At 33.6% G+C, this 25,450-nt stretch overlaps 1 protein-coding gene and 1 long non-coding RNA gene across 11 annotated transcripts; both read left to right on the forward strand.

Moving 5' to 3' along the window:
• The first annotated feature begins 14,408 nt into the window (after nucleotides 1-14,408).
• On the forward strand, nucleotides 14,409-16,360 carry LOC113286134. 10 transcript variants are annotated; one of them, XM_026534836.1, is made up of 6 exons: nucleotides 14,409-14,628; nucleotides 14,717-14,779; nucleotides 14,903-15,037; nucleotides 15,354-15,563; nucleotides 15,666-15,744; nucleotides 15,965-16,360. In XM_026534836.1, exons 3-6 carry the CDS (start codon nucleotides 15,017-15,019, stop codon nucleotides 16,024-16,026), a joined length of 372 nt encoding a protein of 123 aa, XP_026390621.1. In that variant the 5' UTR covers nucleotides 14,409-14,628; nucleotides 14,717-14,779; nucleotides 14,903-15,016; the 3' UTR covers nucleotides 16,027-16,360. The 10 variants fall into 10 exon arrangements, 3 of the variants coding, with proteins under 3 accessions (XP_026390621.1, XP_026390623.1, XP_026390622.1); XM_026534838.1 differs by having other exon boundaries at nucleotides 14,751-14,779; XM_026534837.1 differs by having other exon boundaries at nucleotides 14,409-14,578.
• Nucleotides 16,361-24,710: 8,350 nt separating this feature from the next.
• On the forward strand, nucleotides 24,711-25,244 carry LOC113289561. Its single transcript, XR_003331066.1, has 3 exons — nucleotides 24,711-24,825; nucleotides 25,011-25,043; nucleotides 25,144-25,244. It is a non-coding gene; the product is annotated as an uncharacterized LOC113289561 (long non-coding RNA).
• The last annotated feature ends 206 nt before the right edge of the window (nucleotides 25,245-25,450 follow it).

Here is a 25,450-nt window from a genome sequence, read left to right on the forward strand (position 1 = left end):
CTTACAAGTCTGTGTTTTTAGTGATCTGACTCTATGGACAGAGGTTCTATCTCTATTAACGTACCACCAGTCTTCGATGACTCAAATTACTTATAGTGGAAAATTGCTATGCGAGCTTTTCTCTAAGCTAACTTCGGACTGGACTGTAGTTGAACCCCAATCAGTCTCCCATTGATCCAAGGTACAGTTGCACCCCTACGCCTATGATACCAGTAGGATACTACGCACTTGATTCCCTTACCTGATATCACCCACAACTAAGAGTTGCTACGACACAAAATCGCAGGCTTTAACAATAAACAAATCTGTCTCACACAGAAAAGTCTATCAAAGGATAAATATGTCTCCCACAGAAAAACCCTAAAGTTTTTGTTTCGTCTTTTAATATATAATCAAGGTGAACAGAAACCAATTGATAATCCGGTATTATATTCCCGAAGAACAGCCTAGATTAATCAATCACCTCACAACAATCTTAATCGTATGGTAGCGAAACAAGACGTCGTGGAATCACAAACAATGAGACGAATATGTTTGTGATTACTTTTATATCTTTCCTATCGGAGAACTCTCACGATCTCAAGCCAATCAATATGATTGTACTCGTACGATAGAAGATGCAAGATCAGATCACACAACTACGATAAAAGTAGTATCGGTCTGGCTTCACATTCCCAATAAAATCTTTAAGTCGTTAACCTGGTTTTAGAAGAAGAAAACCAAAGGTTAAAGGAGAATCGACTCTAGCTTACAAACTAGTATCACACGGACGTGTGGGGATTAGTTTGTAGAGTTGCTAGATGTCCCCTTATATAGTCTTTCAAATCAAGTTTCGCCTTTCTCACAAAGCAAACGCTATCCACCGTTAGATGAAAACCTGATTTAGATTCAAGCTAATATATCTCAACCGTTAGATCGAAATCTTAGCTTGTCATACACAAATAAACTGCACGCTTCTAGGTTGTAAACCGTACCCAAACCTGTGCATTGTTGGTCCAATAATAGTCAACCAAAAGGTTAGCCATTTGAGCATTTCATACCAACCACTTTCTTCTTCACCATAACTAGTTCAAATGACTCACATGAACTAGTTAGAGAGTTGGTAAATTACAAGGAAATCTCATGTACTACACAAGACACAATTGAACCAAAGATGATTCGATTCACATGAATAGGTTCATGAACTTTATATCCACGGTTTGCAAAAGCATTTCTTAATATTTATGAATTAAGTTCAGAAATTATCTTTAGATATATAACCTATACAAGTACGCAGACTAGGTTCGCGGACTTGAAATACTAGAAAGAGTTTTCAAACTCCAGCAGAAATTCTCGGGTTCAAGAGCTTCGCTGGTTCGTGGACTGGGTTAGCGGACTTGGCTCACGCAACATAGTTTGATAACTCAGCAGAAATTCTCGGGTTTGAGAACTTCGGCAGTTCGCGGACTGAGTTCGCGGACTTGGATACTAGTCGATTTCCAGGATGGGACTTATGCACATATGTGATTCCACAACATACTTATGTCCACTATGGTTATGTAATATAAACTCACATTCCAATCATTGAAACATTCTTAGAGGATGTTATATAGTTGTTACATTATTTCTCGTCAAAGCAATTTTCAAGATGATCGAAACATACATGACTTGCGTCACTAGGTAAAGAAAAACATGATCGAAGCGAAACGCTTACCAACACATATTTCGAGATATAGATAGGAGAGGTATACTTGGCTCGAAATACCAAATGTGTATAATCTAAGTCTATATATATAGCATACGACTTTTATCTCAAGAAGTAGGAGATAGAATAGATAGACTTTTGAGTGACAAATAAGTTCAAGTATTCACATACCTTTTTGTCGAGAAGTTCCACCGGTTCCTTGAGTAGTTCTTCCACTTGTATAATGAATCGCCATGAAGTCCTTGAGCTCAACTACATTCACTATCCTAGTCCGCGACTTAGCAATAATAGACTAGAAATCAAGACTTATAGTTCTGATCACTAACATTGACAAACATGCTTGAGATAGCAACGCATGCGTGTTTGACCGAGAAGTGCTCTAACAATCTCCCCCTTTGTCAATTTTAGTGACAAAACTATCAATACATATGGAATACAAAAAAGATAATGAAACTTTAGTAGCTCCTATTCCATAAGTCTAATCTTCAGCATTCCTTGAAATCTTCGTCCTTCCAAGTACTCCAATGATCCCAAAGGTTGTAAGTTTAGCATCACCGTTGTTAAAGATACGTAGCCATAACAATGAAAAAACTCGAGATTCTCGATCATTGTTATAAAGTGTCATAGTATTACTACACAGTGTCAAAGTCCAATTGTATCACAACTTCAACAATAATATTATGATGATATGTATCACTCCCCCTTAGTCAATACTCCATCTCGATCATGGAAACCACTTCCTCTTACACAATTATCCGAAAACCATATGTATTTGTAGTGTGAACTACATATTAATTCTCCCCCATTTTGTCAATAAAATTGGCAAAGGTACAAGAACGGGATCATAATGAAATTTCCACAAGAGGCATTTCATGACTAAAAGAAACGACGCACATCATATTAATTTATATGCAATCATATAGCCGAAGCTAATAGCATTCATCAAGGAGTTTAAAGATACAAGATAACCCCTCTAAAATTCCACAGCCGCACAACCCTCAAGATATGACCATTAAGCACAAGTTCAAAAGAACTCTCCCCCATTTGATGTCATTCCCAAGGAGACAACAAGAGCGACCTTAATTTCAAGAGAAAAGAAAGATTTTTACTGGACACCAAAAACCATGATAAGTGATTTTCTATATCCAAAAACTCAATCAAATTAATCACAAGTAAACCCATGATTAATTTAATTAGAATACGCAATCAAATTAAACACACAAGGTGATCAACTTAATTGTTTATGCTCAATTACGGAACATACGACTACCAAAACCATTGGAAAATGATTAGGATAGCCGTTCATATACTCGACACAAGAAAAATCTTATGAAATATATGAATACTCAACTAGACTAATTACAAGAGAACCCATAATTAATCTAATTGGAATACAAACAACCAAACTAATCACGAAAGTAATCAATTTAATTGTCATTTGTTTTGCTCGACATAAGAGAACTTACGGAGCAAATAACAAATAACCAAACGAGATGATTGATTTAGTTCACAAATGCTCAACATAACACACCTTATGGAACAACCAACCAAATTAATCAAAAATAATCAACTTAGTAGTATCGTGCTCAACAAAAGACATATTACGGATCCTCACAGTAAACATAGGATATGGATCAATAAAGATCAATACTGTGAGATATACAAGGATCTATTCTATTTTCAATCATTATTTGCATAACAATAATAGACTTTATCCTTGTTCACAAAAGATTTTAACCTATCTTCCATCAAATAATTGACAATAAAGGCTTAACTTTTGTGTTTGTCAAAAGTCTATTCATCCTTAAATCAATACATGAATACCGATCATGAACGACTTTACTTTTGAAAAAATATGAGACAACAAAGTTCACGGATGTAAACACACAAATCCCATAAACATTGCAAACCATAAGATTAAATATTGCAAACCATCATCCTCCAAATATTTTTAGAATTTAAAATAAACTAAAAAATAATACAAGAAGATGAAAATAATAGCTATCTGTAGTCACAATCATCGCTATTCAAAGCACTAGTTATTCTTCCAACTAAACCAAAAAGAAGACATCCTATGCATATAAGAACAAGAACCAAAAACTGAAGAATTCTAAATCCTGTCTGCAACCAGGGATTGAACATGAACGAGCTCCTCAGTTGACTTCTTTAGTTCGCCTTTCAGAAAAACAAGGTTCCTGGTTGCAATGCCGTGTTGCTCTTGAACAACCTTAAAATCTCCAAGAAGATTTCCTACCAATTGTGAAGAAATCTGAACTGGTAGTTTGTCTTCGTTTTCATGATCAAGAGCATTAAAGCATGAGATATTAATAGGACATAACTCAACATCATCGACTTTTTTGCATCCTTCCATTGTGCACCAAAAAGACTTTAGTATATCTTTTTGTTCTTCGGAAACACATTATATAAATAAGGTCTTCCATAAAACCCTGGGAACATGACGTTCGTGTGGGCTGGTGCGTGTACAGGAGAACAAGGCCCATGCCAGGCCAAGGAAGCCCAAAGTAACAAGAATTAAATGTTAAGGAGCAAACAGAGTACATAACCTAAAGGCAAACACACACTGATCCTGACGACTTTCTCAAGAGGAAACACTTGAGAACCATGAGCATCTCTTTTTATTAAAAAAGATGCAACATAAGAAAGTCAGGGTGAAATAAGATGAGCACCTTGCTCATCAATATTCACTTCTTCTTTCTTATCAACATTATTTATCAAGATACCTGATTTAGTCGAAAAAGTATTATCAAGAGAAGATTTAGAAGTACATGGGTTAACAGTTTTCCATGTTTTCCTTATATCCCGTCTGAGTTTGTTTATGCTAATCTTCAGATCAGATACTCGATTGTTGACATGTAAGAAGTTTGATTTGGAAGACTTGTATTCACAACCTTCTTTTACAAGAACAGAAGAACATAGTTCTTCTTTCTTTCTTCTATGTATTATTCTCTTTCCTGAGAGGCTCACAGGATCAGTCACACTTTTGTCATTCTTCCTTCTGTCGTTGTAGACAGTCTTCGTTTTGAGTAAACAGTTGAGAAAGGACTTATCATTATATATCTTTTGAGAATACGAGCTGCCTTTTATTCCAATAATGTGTGATACTGGTTTAACAACTTCTTTAGACATCCATGTAAGAATGTTACGAAGTTTTTCATTCCGTAACCAAAGATGACATCTTTGCTCAGAATGTCCCATGTTCCGCAGTATTAGCAGTTGATTGTACTCGTACGATAGAAGATGCAAGATCAGATCACACAACTACGATAAAAGTAGTATCGGTATGACTTCACAATCACAATGAAGTCTTTAAGTCGTTAACCTGGTTTTAGAAGAAGAAAACTAAAGGTTAAAGGAGAATCGACTCTAGCTTACAAACTAGTATCACATGGACGTGTGGGGATTAGTTTGTAGAGTTTCTAGATGTCCCCTTATATAGTCTTTCAAATCAGGGTTTCGCTTTGCTCACAAAGCAAACACTATCCACCGTTAGATGAAAACCTGATTTAGATTCAAGATAATGTATCTCAACCGTTAGATCGAAATCTTAGCTTGTCATACACAAATAAACTGCACGCTTCTAGGTTTGTAAACCATACCCAAACGTGTGTATTGTTGGTTCAATAATAGTCAACCAAAAGGTTAGCCATTTGAGCATTTCATGCCAACCACTTTCTTCTTCACCATATCTAGTTCAAATGACTCACATGAACTAGTTAGAGAGTTGTTCAATTGCAAGGAAATCTCATGTACTACACAAGACACAATTGAAGCAAAAATGATTCGATTCACATGAATCGGTTCATGAAATTTATAGCCACGGTTTACAAAAGCATTCCTTAGTCTTTATGAGTTAAGTTCATAAATCATCTTTAGATATATAACCTATACAAGTTCGCATACTAGGTTCCCGGACTTGGCTCACGCAACATAGTTTGATAACTCAGCAGAAATTCTCGGGTTTGAGAACTTCGGCAGTTCGTGGACTGAGTTCGCAGACTTGGCTACTAGCCGATTTCCAGCATGGGATTATGCACATATGTGATTCCACAACATACTTATGTCCACCATGGTTATGTAATCTAAACTCTCATTCCAATTATTGAAACATTCTTAGAGAACGTTATATAGTTGTTACACTGTTTCTCGTCAAAGCAATTTTCAAGATGATCGAAACATACATGACTTGCGTCACTAGGTAAAGAAAAACATGACCGAAGCGAAACGCTTACCAACACATATTTCGAGATATAGATAGGCGAGGTATACTCGGCTCGAAATACCAAATGTGTATAATTTAAGTCTATATATATAGCATACGACTTTTTTCTCAAGATGTAGGAGATATAATAGATAGACTTTTGAGTGACAGATAAGTTCAAGTCTTCACATACCTTTTTGTCGAGAAGTTCCACCGGTTCCTTGAGTAGTTCTTCAACTTGTATGATGAATCGCCATGAAGTCCTTGAGCTCAACTACACTTACTATCCTAGTTCGACACTTAGCTATAATAGACTAGAAATCAAGACTTATAGTTTTGATCACTAACATTGACAAACATGCTTGAGATAGCAACGCATGCGAGTTTGACCGAGTGCTCTAACAAAAACAATAGTTCGGGATGTTTGGACTTCATGGTACACATACCAGGTATGCATACCATCATTTAAAATCAAAATCCAGGGGTTTTAGTACGCATACCCGTTTGCATACTGCTCCAGGACACGAAAATTCGTTTGCAAACCCGTATGCATACTGGCATGTAGATGTCGTTTTTCGGTAAACTTGTTTTGGCCGTAACTTCTTCGTATGATCTCGGAATAACCTCGTTATTTTTGCATTAGTTGAGGTTAGTCTTTGTCCCGTATCTTGTTTTTGAGTGTTTTGCTCCATTTCGTCGCACTTGTTCTACTTTTGTTGGACTTAGGCACTTGGATTCTCGGACAAATTCTCTTCTAAGCTCATTTGTAGCTTTTACAAGAATGATGTTGGTGAATCACAAAGAAGGAAGTTCAATAATGGGAAGTAGTACGCATTGCTATGACATTCTTGAATGTTCACAATCATCTTATGTGAACTATGATGCATGGTCTTTAATGACTTTGTATGTTCTTCTTTGTTAAGAAAATCTTTTTATACGCCTTTGGTAACCACTCTTGGTGTAAATCCGTGCGAAAAAGATTGATTCTACCTTCTAAGGGCAAAGATTGTTTTTGCAGTATTAATCTTTACTGATTTTATTGCAACTTGTTATGGGATATGTATGTTTGCGTCCGTGAACTATGATTGTCACATACACTGTCAAAAGTTAAGTCTTTCATATGTCTTTATGCAAATATTGATAAAAGATTGAATTAACTTTTGACAAAAAAAAGTTAAACCTATTATGTCATTATGCAAATTTTGATGGAAGACAGGATGAACCTTTGTTTACAAAGATTAATTCTATTGTACGCCATTGTGCAAATAGTGATGAAAAATAGAATGAATCTTTATTTATTCCGCAGTATTGATCTTCCCTGATCCATATTTTTATGAAAATACTGTGCGGCTCCGTAAGTTCTCTTATGTTGAGAATTTCTGATTAAATTAATCATGGGTTCTCTTGCGGTTAATTTAATTGAGTTTTTTTGAATACAAATTCATGTTTCATGTGATTTGTTAATGTCCAAAGAAATCCTTCTTTTCTTATGAAAGTAAGGTCGATCTTGTTGTTCTTTCGTGAATGACATTTTATGGGGGAGAGTTCTTAATTGAACTTGTGCTTAATTTCCAAATCTTTGTGGGGAGTGCGGATGTGGAATATTACAGGGGTTATCTTGTATCTTTATAAACTCCTTGATGAATGCATTTAGTTTCGACTATATGATTGCATCTAAAAATTTGATATGTGCTTTATTTTGGTCATGAAGTGTTGCTATGGAAATTTCATTAGGATCCCACTAGTTTTCGTACCTGTGCCAATTTTATTGACAAAAAAGGGGAGAATTAATGTGTAGTTCACACTACAAATACATATGGCTTTTGGATCATTATGTAAGGGGGAGTGGTTTTCATGTGAGATAAAGTATTGACTAAGGTGGAGTGATACATATCACCGTAGTATTGTTGTCGAAGTTGTGATACAATTGAACTTTGATGTTGTGTAATAATACTATGACATTGTGTAACAATGATTGAGAGCTTTTGTTTTCTCATTGATATGGATACGGATCTTCAATAACGATGATGCTGATTTGAATATCTTTGGAATCATTGGAGTACTTGGAAGTGACGAAGATTCCGAGTAAAATTGAAGAACCAAGGAGATCATGCATGTGGAAGAGAAGCGGAAAAGTTTATTTATTTTGTATTCCATATGTATTGATAGTTTTGTTACTAAAATTGACAAAGGGGGAGATTGTTAGAGCACTGCTTGGTCGAACTCGCAAGCGTTGTTATCTCAAGTTTGCTTGTCAAGTTTAGTTGCCAAAACTATAAGTCTTGATTTATACTCTACTTATAGCTTAGTTTCGGACTAGTATAGAAAGTGTAGTTGATCTCTAGACTCCACGACGCTCATCATGTAAATACGAAGACCTACTCAAGGAACTGGTGGATCTTCATCGACAAAAAGGTATGTGGAGACTTAAACTTATCTATCACTCAAAAGTCTATCTACTCTATCTCCTATCTTTAGAAAAAAGTCGTAGTGCTATGTAGACTTCGATTATACACATTTGTTATTATGAGCTGAGTTCATCTCGCTTATCTATTCATCGATATATGTGTTGGTAAGCTTTTGCTTTGGCCAAGTTCATCTTTACAAGTGACGAAAGTCATTTTGATTATTTCAATGTCTTGAAATTCGCTTTGATTAAAAATAGTGTGTGAATAACCTCTATTTAACATCCTCTAAGAATGTTTGAATGATTGAAATGAGAGTTTAGAATATATAACCTTGAATGGATATAAACATTGTATGTGAACTCATACTTGTGTAAGTCCAAAATCCTTGAACTAAAGTATGCGTACTTTACTGGTTCAGGATGTCCGGAAGCTAAGTCTGCGTACCCGTACGCGTACTGCCGGAAGTTCACATCCCGTGAACTTCTGCTGGAGTTTGTGAACTGAAAACAAACTCAATCCGGGTACTTAAGTATGCGTACTGGTATGCATACTTGAGTGGGTTATTTTCTAAAAACGGTTTATTCGTGAACTAAGACATATATAAACTAAGGAATGAAATCTTTGCAAATCGTGGCTATAATGTTCATGAATCAATTCGAGTGAATCAAAATCGTTTTTGCTTCGATTGTGTCTTATATACTTCTATGAGATCTAAGCAATTGAACAACTCTGTAACTAGTTCTTTTGAGTCATTTGAACTAGTTATGGTGAAGATGAATAAGGTTGATATGAAAGTGCTCATATGGCTAACCATTAGTTAACTACTGCTTAACCAACTACGTGTACACGTTTATGTACGATTAAACAAACCTAAATGAACGTGCATTTCATTTGTGTATAACAAGCTAAGTTCGATCTAAGGGTTAAAAGATATTAGCTTGAATCTAATCAGGTTTTCATCTAATGGTGAATATTGAATTCTTTGTTACCAAGGTAACTTAGATTACAAACCTTGATTTGGAGACTATATAATGGAGAACTCTAGCAACTGGGAAACCTAATCCCCACACCTCATGTGTGATACTAGTTGTATAAGCTAGAGTCGATTCTCCTTTAACCTTAGGTTTCTACCGAGACCCTGTAGGTTAACGACTTGAAGACTTAATTGGGATTGTGAAGCCAGGCCCAACTATTTTCTCTGTAGTTGCGTGATCTGATCTTGCTGTTTCTATGGTAATTGAGTGGAATCATAAGATTGTCTTGAGATTAATTTCTCCGGTAGGCAAGATATAAAAGTAGTCACAAACATCCTCGTCTCATCATTTGTGATTCCACAATATCTTGCTTCGCTAGTCGATTAAGATTATTGTGAGGTTTTTGATATTTCTAGGTTGTTCTTCGGGACTATAAGTCTGGTATATCAATTGGTTCCTGTTCACCTTGATTTATCAAAAGACGGAACAAAACTCGTAGGTATTTTTGTGCGAGACAGATTTATCTATTCTCGTAGACTTTTCTTTGTGATACAAATTTATTTATTGTCTTCGACTTTGGATCGTAGCAACTCTTAGTTGTGGGTGATATCAGCTAAAGGAATCAAGTGCATAGTATCCTGCTGGGATCAGAGACGTAAGGAGCGCAACTGTACCTTGGATTAGTGTAAGATTGATTGGGGTTCAATTAAAGTCCAAACCGAAGTTAGTTTGTAGTAGGCTAGTATCTGTAGCGGCTTAATACAGTGTGGTGTTCAATCTGGACTACGTCCCGGGATTTTTCTGCATTTGCGGTTTCCTCGTTAACAAAACTTCTGGTGTCTGTGTTATTTTTTTCCGCATTATATTTTGGTATATGATTGAAATATCACAGGTTGTGCGTTGTATCGATCAATTTGTAAATCCAAACTTTGGTTGTTGATTGAAATTGATTAATCCTTGAACATTTGTCTTTGGTGCCGTTCAAGTTTATCTCTCTTATATTCAACCGGCGTGCAAATTATTATTTGTTTGATTGCGGATTGAATAGAGAGATTGAGATATAACTCTTTGATATACTTTTCTTAAGATTGAGTCTAACTGTCTAGTTGATTCTCTTGAAAGTATATTGGAGTTAGTCCATACAGATTGCTAAGCGAAATATTGGGTGAGGTTGTTGTACCCACACTTTTTCAAATACTATTATTCTTGTTATGCTAATCTAACCTAATTAATTATAGAGATTAGAGTAACTTGCCTTGTACAACTATTTGACTATTAATATTTTGATTTAAGCCGTTGACAGAAAGAAGGGTAAAAAAGTAAATTTCATATAAAAAGGAACCACTATAAATACACCACGTGGCACCTTATCTTGTGGTTGTGTTTAGGATTCATGTTCTTGGCCTAGAGCTGGTAGAAAGGTGGAAGAAGAAGAGAAGAAACAATAAAAGTGACAAAGACAATGGTGGTAAGAAGAACATACTCTCCTTTATTATCAGTTACCATAGTCAAACTAATTAATTAGAAACTTTCTTAAGTTTCTAATTTTATTTCTATTGTGTTCTCAATATAATGAAACATTATTTTTTCTTTCACATATTCTTTACTTCGAGTGTTTGGTTTTCTTATAACCATAATCCTTTTACCCACCCATATACTGATCCTCATGATGTCCAACAATGAATGTTGGAACGGAATTCTAATTCATCCAAATGTGCAACAATTATCTCGCATATACCAAAAATAAGATCTTATTAATTGTTCAAATAATGGAGGTTATATAGATATCAAACTAAATAATCCAAAGTAAGCATTGGACCAAAATAAATTATCTTGGACCCAAAATCTAACACTTGTGTAATGCTCTTATACTCAAATGCTCTTCTGGTTGGTGCAGGAAAAAGAGGATAAGAATATGTTTTTCCACTTCGTGTAATAAAATCATCATACTTAATCAAAGTACTGTTCTATTAATAAAAGAAATCAAAATAGTAAATTCGTTTTTGTTATACAAGAAAACGATTAAACGAGTGCACTTATCAATATTTGAATGGTAAAATTCATTCAAATATATTTATCAAAACTTATTATCTACTAAATATTATCGAATTTGATGCTTTTTGATAAGCGTAAGCTGCGTAACACCAGCGCAAGATTGATCAGGTGCTTCTAATAAAATTAGCCTAGTTCCAGATTGTATATATATCTCGTCTACTACCTATCTTTTCACATCAGAAATAAAATAATAATAAAAAGCTAAAGAATCTTTTTTGTTTCTCTTTATTTTTTTACATTCTTTCCCTAAAAGTAAACCAACCTTTTCGTTTATCCTCTTCTTCGTTCATCTTTTCTTTCTCTGATTCTTGATCTTCTACATCATATCATGATGGATAATAACAAGTACTATGCAAGAATTATATTTAAACAAGTATGAAATTTACACTCAAAACATGTAATTTCGCACTTATCAAGGATCTATGCATAATCTCGTTCATATACTATCTTACAAGATTTATGTCAATTTTTCTATAAATCTCAAACAATAATGAATTTAAAGCTCAACAATAAGCATGAATGACAGCGTTCTTTCAAAAGATAAACATTTTTGGCAAAATATTTTTTATAAAGCTCAAGTGAATAAATTTGAAGCTCTGAAATAAGAAGGAATGACAAAGTTCCTTCAAACGACTTTGGAATGACCTCATCTTTTTGCATTAGCTTCGCATTTCTATTCTCTTCAAGATGATGATAAAACTCATGGATTTGAGTGAGTTTTATTTGTTCCTTGGTCATTTTAGCACTTCGTACCTCCTTCTTGAATGATTCACCTAATATGATACATAAGATAAAAACAAATATAATAACAAGTACCATGCAAGAATTATAGCTAAAACAAGTATGAAATTGACACTCAAAACATGTAAATTAGGCGCTTATCAAGGTCTCTGGTGTCCAGAACTGCCACTGATTCTTTCAACGTCATTACTGAGGATGAGGAAATTATGACGACCGCCGGCATTAAGTTGTCGGAAATTGTTCAAGGGGCTACAGAGGGTGTTTTGGCAAATGAAGTTTTGATTAACAAGTTGAAGGAGCGTAGATTCAACACAATGAGTTCATCAGCTCAATTGATCATAAAAGATCATGATATTAAAGGAAAAGTCGTGGATCTTTTAAGGGAGGGTACAGGGGGTCTTCAAAAGACTGGTCTGTTTGTTGGTGGCTCAATTATGTTGCTCTATGTAGTCATTTTAGGAGCAGTTTTTTTTTTTTTTATCTTTACAAGGTTTCTAGAGATGGTGGAGGAAGAAGAAAAAGAAGGAGGTAATTGCTTCATACTTTTTATTTTGGAGGAGGTAAAATTTCTTTTAATTTGGAAATACATAAAAAGGGGTATAAATCTAACGGGTATAATTTAACTGATCCAGTGTTGTTTTGGGGCATAATTTAACTTATGGAGTCTTAATTACAAACTAAGATTTTAAAAGTGGGATTTAATTCTATTTATATTGTTAATTTCTTCCAAAAAAAAAGGCTCTTATCAAGGAGTCTTAATTTCTTCTACATCATATCATGATGGATAATAACAAGTAATATGCAAGAATTATATCTATAACAAGTATGAAATTGACATTCAAAACATGTAAATTTCGCAATTATCAAGGATCTGTACATAATCTTATTCACATACTATCTCACAAGATTTATGCCAATTTTTCTATAAAGCTCAAACAATAATAAATTGAAGCTCTGAAATTAGCATGAATGAGAACGTCACTTCAGAAGATAAACATTTTTTGTAAAAAAATTTCTATAAAGCTCAAGCGAAAAAATTTGAAGCTCTGAAATAAGCAGGAATGATAGCGTTCCTTCAAACGACTTTGGAATGACCTCATTTTTTTGCATTGGCTTCGTATTTCTATCCTCTTCAAGATGATGATAAAAACTTATGGATTTGAATGAGTTTTATTTGTTCCTTGGTCATTTTAGCACTTTGCAGCTCTTTCTTGGATGATTCACCCAATATGACACATAAGATAGAAAACAAATGTAATAACAAGTACTATCCAAAAATTATAGCTAAAACAAGTATGAAATCGACATTCAAAACATGTAAATTAGGCACTTATTATCAAGGATTTATACATAATCTTATTCAGATACTATGTCACAAGATTTGTGCCAATTTTTATATAAAGCTCAAACGATAATGATTTGAAGCTCTAAAATAAACATGAATGACAACGTTCCTTCAAAAGATAAACATTTTTTGGTAAAAAAAAATTCTATAAAGCTCAAGCGAATAGATTTGAAGCTCTAAAATAAGCAAGAATGATAGCGTTCTTTCATACGACTTTGGAATGACCTCATCTTTTTGCATTGACTTCGTATTTCTATTCTCTCGAAGATGATGATAAAAACTCATGGATATGAATGAGTTTTATTTGTTCCTTGGTCATTTTAGCACTTTGTAGATCCTACTTGGATGATTTGCCTAATATGATATTATAAGGGACAATGGTGTTTTTCCCTTTGGACGGAGATCTACAGTTTGGACACATAAATGATGGCCTAGATTGAGATACATATTTAAGTTATTCAATTACATTTCTGGCATATAAAGAATGGTCCAGATTAAGCTATATATTTAAGATTTTCAATCCGCATTTTAGGCATATAAAGATCTATATTATAAGGGACAATGTTGTTTTTCCTTTTGGACAGAGATCTACAGTTTGGACACATAAAGGATGGCCCAGATTGAGATACATATTTAAGTTATTCAATTACATTTCTGGCATATAAAGAATGGTCCAGATTGAGCTACATATTTAAGATTTTCAATCCACATTTTAGGCATATAAAAATCTACACCTATGTATATTATAAGGGACAACGGTGTTTTTACCATTGGACGGATATCTACAGTTTGGACATATAAAGGACGGTTCAGATTGAACCGTGTGTGTTATTTCCATCCGACGAAGAACTACAGTTTGAATATATAAATAACGGCCGAGATCAAGCTAAGGGACATGTGCTTTTACCCAATGGACGGAGTCTATATGTTGGGTGCATAAAAAGACGGTAGTTATCCAGTACCACACTCTCCCCCAATAACTTCCACCACTTCAATGTTCGCTGAAAAATAACGGACAGAAGAAGAAGTCCCAGCCGTTTCAAATTTTTTTTCTTTTTTTTTGCAATTAATCGTATTGAAGCTAAGAATTCGCCTGTAACTAATGGAGTTGAAGCCGTTACTTCTGCTTTGCAATCACTTGCTTGGCATAGGGTACCGCTCATTTGGGTTATCTTAAATTAGGGTTCTTATTCTTTCGATTGGTTGGTGAAACTTAGAAACTTAATTTTTCTTTTGATTTTAAATGTTTATACAAAATTTCTGATTTGATTCTCCTTTTCCTGAACACAGGACTTCTCTTAAAGATTTTGTTTTTGATACACAGGTTTGGTTTGATTCGCACCACACACAAAAGTAAGGATTTAATTTGGTGAATTTTATTTTTTTTGATTCATTCAGAACTTACCTGAATCCTTTAATTTTTATTTTTCTAGAAGGGACACTAATGTTGAATCGTCGTTTTAATGATTTTCACAGAGGAATTTTGAATGCCCGTTTGAAAGCCTTGGGGACGAAAGAAGGTTAAAAAAAATTAAAAAAAACGACACCGTATATGCATGGCTCCACCAAGATGATGTTGTTGTCACAAAAATGATCAAGCTTCATTTATCGGTAAACCCGTAGTCTCTAAAGAATGACACTCTTCAATAACAGGTAGCTTTAATACTGAAAATTCATTTGATGACTATAAATTTGAATTCTGCCAAATATTGATGCTTAGGCAATGCCTAAGCGATTAACATATGAATGGATGCTTGAAGTTATGTTAAAATATTATGAAAGATCATTAATGGAAGAGCCTAATTGGTCATCCTAGTTAGCTATCAACTCATTGGAAGTGTATGTATCTTTTTACTTAAATTCACAGAAGAAACCTATGTTGAAAATCTAGAGGAAGCTGATCCCTAGCTTTATAAATTATACTCAGATATTAAGGGTTTTGCTAAATGAGAAAAAGAGGATATCAGATGCTATTGCTGGTGCAGTGTTTGATCATGGAAGACGTATGGTTAAAATAAATTTGTGTCTTTATTGCATCTCTTGCAAACATGCAACCTATTCATTTCCATGGTCTTCAATTTACCTCTATCAACGGATCGATATACCTTTGCAGTTTATTTGTACATTTTGTTGGTTGGTATGTCACAATAAACTTTCTCAATAGATGATATTGAGCTGGACTGATGTAATTTTAACTTTGTTGGATTACAATTTTTTTTTTCTGTTTTTTTCGAAGCAGTTGATATTTATAGCACCCAACAGAATCTTGAAGGAACTCAGAAGACCTATACTTGATCCACCAACTTCAAGCAATGCAGGTATGCAGATCTTATACTCCATATTTGGTTATATGCCTATAATTTGATATGCCTTTTTTTTTAATGTTAATATAAATGTTGCCAAAGTTGTTATGACAGTTCCAGAAAAAAGAGTAGCGACAATAGTGAGTTTCAAGATTGAATTATCTTTATAAAGTGTATCGAGCTCACAAAGAGTAATGAGTTGGTTTATTTTTTTCCATTGTTTACATGTTGGCAGAACGGTGTGGTGGAATTGATATAGGTTTCTGTAACTCTGCCTATAACATTTTCACACACTAGAGGTAAGTCCTTCTACCATAAAAACTCCATGAAATTTAAGTGAAGTACCATGTGAAGTTAATTTGTCAACATTCCTCTAACATACTTGGTTGGTATCTGTGTATCTTCTTTGGATACAAACTAAAAACCTCTTCCTTGATCAGTGGCAGAAATGATAATGGTACCAGCCCTCTTTGTAAATTTGAAAGTGAAACAGATTCTTTGCATGAAGAATTGAGGATTTGTAACACATAGGGCAAGTTTACTATATTGTTGTTGTAGTGATAATGAAGGATGAAGCTTTCCTGTTTTCAATTATATGCTATATTGTAATTCTCACTTCAATCTATACAAGGAAAATAAATTACTTTTTAAAATTGCTAAAATGTTCGAAATTAGACCATTTGTAGTTTATTTCACAGTAGTTTTGTTGCCATTTACTGCTGCAACAACATTCTGACAATCCTCTTCTAGGCGGAGGTTACTAACTTATTTCTCATGTGCCCGTTTGACTCATTCGTAAGCAGCTAGGGCCTCTGCATGTTGCACCTATGGTTAATGGTTTAGTTGACTGGCATCTAATTCCAAGTTGATTACCTTTATATTATTAGAAGAAGTCTTGCAACACATTCAACATTCGCCAGCAAATTGCAAATTATCAAAGACTAGGTTGGGTTTGGTAATGCTTTTATTTTTCCAAAAGCACTTTCAAAACCTATATATGTCAATAATTTTTGAAATTGGTGTTTGGTAAAAAAAAATCAAAGTGCTTTTTATCCAAAGTACTTCGCAAATTCCTCAATTTTCAAAAACTGGGGAGGAGGAGCTTTTAAAAGCGGTTTTCCCTATTTCCTACCCCTACTTTTCCTATTTCCATCTCATTCACAATTTCTAAAACTAATTTACTTTTCAATTCTGTTTTTTCCTATGTACCACCTAAAAAGTCAAATTAAGTATGAGCTTTACTATTACCATTTTTATTTATCCTTCTTCTCCGTTAGTCTCCCATTTTTATTAAATAAAACCATTAAAACCCATCACTTAGAAACCATAGGTCAGATTTCTATTCAATTATTATAATACATCAATATCTACTCTTTTATTATTTAATTCCTCAAGACTATGCGAACTAATCCTTGATTAATAGGTAAATCAAGATCATGGAAGATTCCATTAATGAAAATCTAGGGGAAAAAATCCAAACCCTAGGTGAATCAAACATACAAAAAGATTATGCTAGTTCTGTTGAAAACCCGTTAGGTGAAGAAGAGGTTAGTTAATTAGTTACATGATCGGTAAGCATTGTTCAATCAGTAATTTTTTATTTTATCTTTTTCAGTAATTTTTTTTTAAATTTCTTATGAACTGGTGGGTCATTTTTCTTTTTCTTGTACAGTTATTCTCCGATCATCTAGAATCGACCAAAGAAACTATTGGTGTTGAAGAGAAAGAGGATGAAGTCGTTTTAGATGTCGTCCAATGTAGTTCCGAGGAACCAATTAATGTTGTTGGTTTTGACTCCACTGAGTACTTCACCACAAATAAGGTACTGTATGTTATTTCTTCACTCTTCAGAGTGATACGTCAAAAAAAAATCATTTTGTATTGGTATCGATATTGATATATGTTTCGTTTGTTGTGTAGACATTTAGTTCAAAAGAAAATGTTACAGAGTGGTGTCGCGAGATTGGTAGTCAATACAACATAGTTGTTGTGATTAAAAAAGGGGTGAATAAGAATGAGAATCATGGTGGAAAGGGTTCCGCCATTGTACTTGGATGCGAGAGAGGTGGCAAATACAGAAAACGTAACTGTACAGTGAGTCCTTCTAAATGTAGGAAAGGAACTGCAACAAAAAAATGTAGATGTCCTTTTAAGTTGCGGTCGACTTGTGTAGATGCTTCGAAATGGAATTTGATTGTCAAAGATGGACACCATAACCATGCTCCAACAGATACACTTTTGGGGCATTCGTTCCCCGGTAGACTCTCAGACGAAGAAAAACAATTTGTTATAAAATTCCACGAATACGGTATGCTACCAAGACAGATTCTCATTGCTTTAAGGGAAAATTTTAAAAAGAACGCTTCAACTTTGAAGACCATTGGCAACTGCATACAAAAACATAGGGTATCCGAAAGAGCGGGTAGAACAAGAATGCAACTGCTTCATAAGTACCTGGATGATTCCCATTATGTAACATGGAATAGGCAAAATTCTGATACATGTGAGGTGACTGATATCTTCTGGGCACATCCAGAGTCAACATTATGTGCTCAATGTTTTCCTTCGCAGTACTCCTTAGATTTCATCATCTCTGAAATAAAAAGATTGGAAAAGTCGAGAAGTATTGCCGAAAGCTTGTGTGGATGCATTCTACATAAGACGCATGGCCTACCTTGTGCCCACATGATATCTGAATATCGGAATCAGGGTAAACCCATCCCACTTTCTTTTATCGATTCGCAATGGAGGCAGATTAATTTAGTTCCACATGTTTCTCGTTCAAATGCGGTGTATGATTATCTGCCACAGTTAGAGATTTTAAGAAGAAAGTGGGAAAATTCTACTGACCCAGAGAAGAGTCGCATTAATGAATTGGTGACAGTTTTTGTAACCAAAATTGTTCAACCCGATAAGAATAATTTTCAGGAACCACCAGCTCCTGTTCGAACCAAAGGAAGGAAAACAATAGCCGAAAAGAAAAAAGAATCGAAGAAAATTCTTGTCATCGAGATCTTTCTAGGCATGAACATGGTGATTCACAAAAAAAGGTATCGTCTTAACTGTATTTTATGTTTATAATATTTTTCTTACATACATTCTTTTATTTTTTTCTTAGTTAACTAAATCCTAGTTTTTGTTTGCATTTGTTGGGCATTCATAAGGTACCTCCAGTATTACATGAGAGCACCAAAACTCAAGAACAACCAGGAAAGACTGAAGAAACCCACGGTTCCAAACAAAAAAGAAAATATACAAAAAAAAATACTGAATATTGGGGGAAAAGAAGATAAGAACAGAAACTTCAGAGGTTACGTTTGAGACTAAAAATGACGAAATGGAAATGGTAATCCAGGAAGGTATGGTCAGAACTGAAAAACTTGATGATGCCGATAACGTAGTGGAAGATAGGGTGAACGACCTTGTGGTTGTGACTGAAGAGGAAGTTACAAGCAGTACTGAAAAACTAGATGTGGAGAGAAAAATTATAGATTTTACGTTGGAGTGTTTGGATGAGGAAACAGACCATGATGTGCCTATTTACGATGTTGAATCAATAATGAACAACCCAGAAGAAGAAGAAGAAGAAGAAGACTTTTTTGCTGAAGACAAACTTGTGGATGATGAAGATGCGTGGCAACTACAGAGGTGGGTTGAACCTCGACCAGAAGAGTGGAATTTACCAAATCCAAGTTATGTATCACAACTGCCAGAAGCTATGCAATTTTACATAGAAGGAACTCATTATGTGCTTTCAGATGGTCATTGTGGCTTCCATAGCATTGCTTTCCAACTAGGCCTTGGCTGTAGAGATGATTTCCGACATATTCGTAACAATATGCATACGAAAGTTTTTAATCACAGGACGTTTTGTACTTTGAGGAAAGGTTGAACAACATGCTCAAAAGATTAAGGTTTGAAGATGGAGATGAAATGGACGTCAGTAAATGGTTTAAAATGCCGGAAGATGGTCTTGTAGCGGCTCAAACATTCCGTGCTGTTCTTATTTGGATTTCAAAAGAAATGTGTGCAACCTTCTTCCCTTCGAGGCATGGGCCAATCAAAGGTAAGAAACATAGAGTCATAGTGATGGCTTTTGTGGGAGGGAACCATTTTGTCCCAATGAAGTTAAAGTCAAGGGCTCCTATACCACCTCCCTGCAACATGTGGATTCAGAACGCATACGAAGATGCCAAGGTCTGGCCAAAAAAATATGAGGAAAAGATGAAGACATTCAAAAAAGGATGAACTTTAGAGATCCACAACATGAAAAACCAGTAATCATTCACTAAATTTTGGTGTAGTTTTCCTTGCATTTTAGTTTTTGTTTTGATTCTCCTGGAAACATTTTAGGTTTGGTGTAAGAACTCGTTTATTGAAGAACAAATGCTTTTTATTGAATGTATGCACTTTTGTTACAAGAACTCGTTTTTGTTACACATTTCGGTGACAGGTACATTGAATTGCACATTTGCACTTATAAAACAAGAACAAGAGCAAACAATTTCAGAGATTTCATCCGTAAACGAGGTTAGAAGAAACATCTATTGTCCCTGCTAACCGGATTGCATACATAAATTTTATCCACAAGCCTAGCACAAAGTTCTGTAATATTCTAGGCTTGACCAGCTCCAAAATATCTTTTGCATTAGCATGATCTTTGGTTCCCGACACAACAGAGTCAAGAACATAAGTATCTGCTTCTTCCGGCCTTTCAAAGTCCATAATCTCACATAAAATCCATGGCCTCAAATTTTTTTGCAATCTCGATAGCGAAATCCATAAGTCAGCAATGTAAAATGTCATCAAATACTTTCAAGTATTATATATACTAGAAAGACTGAAAGAAACAGAAAAATTTGCTTTAGAGTACGGTTATGGATGCGCAGACAAGAAAAAATCAAAAACAAAGTGCTACTCAAGTTTCATTATTGCTTCCATAATACTAAGCAGATAAAGAGTAAGCCGCCAAGATACACCATCAGTCATACCTCTAACACGATCATTGTTCGCCACTCCTTTGCAAACTATGATAGACACTTATAAATTTCTCAAATATGAACGACTGGTTATCTGAATCTTTCTTTAAACAAAATTCGTTGAAAAGCAAGTTGATCCAAAGTGAACGATAGTGTGTCGTGCAGTAATACTGTGTATGCATGGTGTGGCGTAGCCAGGATTTTTAAGATGCATGCATAACATGATTTTCAATAAACGTACATACTGTATCCATATAACATGGCATGTACACGCTGTTTAATTTTGATTTAACTCTTAACACCTAACTACCACTATCAGATGAGGGTTGATGTCACCAGTCAGTTTAATTTGGACCATGTAACCATGTTGATATCTTGGACGAATGTGGGACTTGAACTCAGGTCTCAAGATGGTGCTGCATTTATGTATGTATAGGCTAAACATACTAACATATGATGATAATGTTAATATACAGTATAGAGAACCCTAGTAATTGACCAGAACCTAATAAGCAAACTGAAAACAACAATTTTTACCAAACCCAAGATATCTCTTGTTATATACTCTAGAGAGGGATGTGATTACAATGGTATCAACAAAATCGATTTGTAATTCCATGAATTTGTACATACAATACAAAACATTACGATTAGGTTTAGTTTTTATCTCTTTTGGGTTTTGATTTTGCTATAACATTCCTTACTTTGTTTGGTCGATCGCGGAGGCATTAATTTGTTGATACAGAACCTGCAAAAATAAAAGAAAATGTGACTGAAGGTGGTGATGGACTGTGGACGTGGAGAAGAAGACGTAGTGGTTGGTGGTGGAGACAGAGAAGTTATCTGCAAGTTGGGTTTGTTTTTTAGTCGTTGGTTGATTTTAGCGGTGGGTGTATATAAAAAGTCAAAGAGATGGGAGTTAGGATATATGAAAATCTTTGTGGGTGGTACATAGGATTATTGGGGATAGGATTTTATGTGGATAGGAAATAGGAGAAATGGGGTAGGAAATAGGGAAAACCTTAAAAGCTACAAAAGCATATTTGTCCTACCTAAATTTAATGTTTGATTTATCTTTTTTGTCTCTATTTTATTTTATAAATGACAAAAGTTACCCTTAAACTTATATACAATCAATTTTTTATTTCTTATATTTTAATCTTTAAATATTATTATTTTTCATTTTCAAACTATTTCGTTTCATTTATAAATAATAAAAATAAAAACAAATATTAAATAATTATTTAATTAATTGTAGTTTGATTTTTCGTTTGAAAATTATATATATATGTATATATATATATATATATATATTAAAAAGTGGTTAAGTAAAATAATTTTTTTAACAATCATAATAATAGTAACAATTAGTAAATTTAATATTATATATATTTATATTGAATAGTAAAAGCAATTAATTATTTTTAAAACCAATAAAATCGAATAAAATTATTTTCAAAGATATGTCTGTTTTTGTCATTTGCTACAACAATGGTTGAATTTGATATTTTACCAAACACACTTTGACTGCTTTTTTAATCAGCTTTAACTTTAGTTAATATTTTACCAAATATCAAACTGCTTTTTTCTCACAGCACAGCAGAAAAGTGCTTCTATAAAAGTTGCAGCAATACCAAACTAAGCCTAAAGCACATATTGAATTTCAAATATGCCGAATTATAATGCTAAATTTCTGTAAACAATTCAACTAATGATCATATTGATATTTTAGGAATAATACATCCAAGACGTTAGCTTTGATTCATCGGAAATAAAATAATTTAACACGGTAAAACAATTTGACTAGGAAGATTTAATTTCAGTAATTACTCTTTAATTCACTGTAGTTTGAACCGAATTTAAGAATTGAAACTTCCTGATCCACAAGTTCATGTGTGGAATTGAACCTAACAACACTAGGAATACATAATTAAATATAGTGGTCAATTAGATAAATTTTGAATTAGTCTTTTTTTATTAGACATTTACCAAACCTTTGTATTAGCCTCATGCCGTGCCGTGACGGCACGAGTATTTCTAGTCTATATTATAAGGGACAATGGTGTTTTCACCAATGGACGGTCATCTACAGTTTGGACATATAAAGGACGGCCCAGATTGAGGCACATATTTAAGCTATTCAATTATATTTCTGGCATATAAAGAACGGTCCAGATTGAGCTACATATTTAATATTTTTAATCAATATTTTAGGCATATTTAATATGCATTTATTTCGGAGTTATTCCTCCCATTTAATGTCAAACGTTACTTTTATTCAAAATTAAATGCCCATAAACTTAATCCCTTTTATAATCAAATTCCTTCCCCAAAGTTCATCATTTGCACAACTCTATTTTCAAGGTATGATTCACTTTTGTTTTGGTTGATTGAGATAATTGTTGTTAGTTTTTCTCTTTAATTTTTTGTTTAACATCCATGGATTCATGGTGCCTCATGCCTAATTTTTGTCTCATTTATGCAGTTTAATCAAATTCCTTTCCCAAGGTTCATCATTTGCACAACTCTATTCTCAAGGTATGATTCACTTTTGTTTTGGTTGATTGAGATAATTGTTGTTAATTTTTCTCTTTGATTTTTTGTTTAACATCCATGGATTCATGGTGCCTCATGCCTAATCTTTGTCTCATTAATGCAGTTTAATTTTGTTTTTTCCTTTGTAGTCAAATGATACTGATCAGATATATGATTGGTATTATTTTTATTCTTATGTTAGGTCTTTTTTTAATACCATATGATACCATTTAATTTCTATTTTCTTACACAATATTTTTTATTTTTCTCTGGAAAGGGAATTGTCCAATAAGACTTTAACTTCTTCAAGCAAAAATTATAAGATTTACATGTAGTGAAAATAAATGACAAAGAAAATGATGGTTCCATTTTTATGCCCTTAATTTGGGTCGGTAAATGGCATTTCTTAACTTAATTTTTATTGTCGTTAGAGAGTTCATATTCTAATCGGATTATGGTCGTGTACATGTTGGGGTCAAATAGATTGAAGTTTTTTGATTATATTTGTTATTCTTCTAATTCTTTGTATCATATAAACCTTGAAATTATATCTCTCCACACTTATAACCTTTTGATGGTTTACAAAGTGAGTATTTGTTTATCTTAGATTCTTTATGCACAACAGATTTTTAATGTGCATTTATTGGGAGTTATTCCTCCCATTTAATGTCAAATGTTACTTTTATTCAAAATAAAACACCCATTAAATTAATCCCTTTTATAATCAATTTTTTTCCCAAGGTTCATCACTTGCACAACTTTATTCACAATGTATGATTTCACTTTTGTTTTGGTTGATTGAGATAATTGTTGTTAGATTTTCTCTTTAATTTTTTTTTAATATCCATGGATACATGGTGCCTTACGCCTAATTTTTGTTCATTTATGCAGTTTAATTTCTCTTTTATATTTTTCGTTTATTTTTTATGTCGATTTTGTTTTTTCATTTGCAGTCAAATGATACTGATCAGATATATGATTGCTAGGTATTCATTTTTATGCTTTTGTTAGGTTTATTTTTAATACCATACCATACCTTTTAATTTATATTTTCTTACACAATATTTTTTATTTTTCTCTGGACAGAGAATTTTCCAATAAGACTTTGACTTCTTCAACCAAAAATTATAGGATTTACATGGAGTGAAAATAAATGACGAAGAAAATGACGATTCCATTGATTATGCCCTTAATTTGGGTCGGTGAATGGCATTTCTTAACTGTATTGTTATTGTCGTTGGAGAGCTCATAATTTTAATCAAATTAGAGTCGTGTACATGTTGGTGTCAAATAGATTGAAGTTTCTTGATTATATTTGTTATTCCCTTAATTCTTTGTATCATATAAACCTTGAAATTATATCTCTTCACACTTATAACCTTTTGATGGTTTAGAAGTGAGTATTTATTTATCTTAGATTCTTCATGCACAACAGATTTTTAATGTACATTTATTTGGGAGTTATTCCTCCCATTCAATGTCAAACATTACTTTTATTCAAAAGAAAACGCCCATTAACTTAATCCCTTTTGTAATCAATTTTTTTCCCAAGGTTCATAATTTGCACAACTTTATTCCCCAGGTATGATTCACTTTTGTTTTAGTTGATTGAGATAATTGTTGTTAGCTTTTCTCTCTTTTTTTTAACATCCATGGATTCATGGTGCCATACGCCTAATTTTTGTCTCATTTATGCAGTTTAATTTCTGTTTTATTTTTTACGTTAATTTTTTGTTTTTTTATCTCGATTTTGTTTTTCATTTGCAGTCAAATTATACTGATCAGATGTATGATTACTAGGTATTCATTTTTATTCTTTTGTTAGGTTTATTTTTATTACCATACCATACCTTTTAATTTATATTTTCTTACACAATATTTTTTATTTTTCTCGGGACAGGGAATTGTCCAATAAGACTTTGACTTCTTCAACCAAAAGTTATAGGATTTACATGGAGTAAAGATAAATGACGAATAAAATGACGATTCCATTGATTATGCCCTTAATTTGGGTCGGTAAATGGCATTTCTTAACTGTATAGTTATTGCCGTTGGAGAGTTCATACTCTTAATCAGATTAGAGTCGTGTACATGTTGGTATCAAATAGATTGAAATTCAAGTTTTTGATGCTTAAGATGTATTATGAGTCAACAATTGTTCTTATGATACAAAATCTTTGTATTTTCTCATGAATTTCACTTTTGAT

The sequence above is a fragment of the Papaver somniferum genome, chromosome 6, assembly GCF_003573695.1.
Source record: "Papaver somniferum cultivar HN1 chromosome 6, ASM357369v1, whole genome shotgun sequence".
Lineage (NCBI taxonomy): Eukaryota > Viridiplantae > Streptophyta > Magnoliopsida > Ranunculales > Papaveraceae > Papaver > Papaver somniferum.

Excerpts from the sequence above, each read along its gene's own strand:
- LOC113286134 (XM_026534836.1), top strand. The coding sequence starts at position 15,017 with ATGATCAAGCTTCATTTATCG. Across the intron at positions 15,564-15,665 it reads TTTGTACATTTTGTTGGTTG|TTGATATTTATAGCACCCAA; the intron begins GTATGTCACAAT and ends TTTTCGAAGCAG. Across the intron at positions 15,745-15,964 it reads ACCAACTTCAAGCAATGCAG|AACGGTGTGGTGGAATTGAT; the intron begins GTATGCAGATCT and ends ACATGTTGGCAG.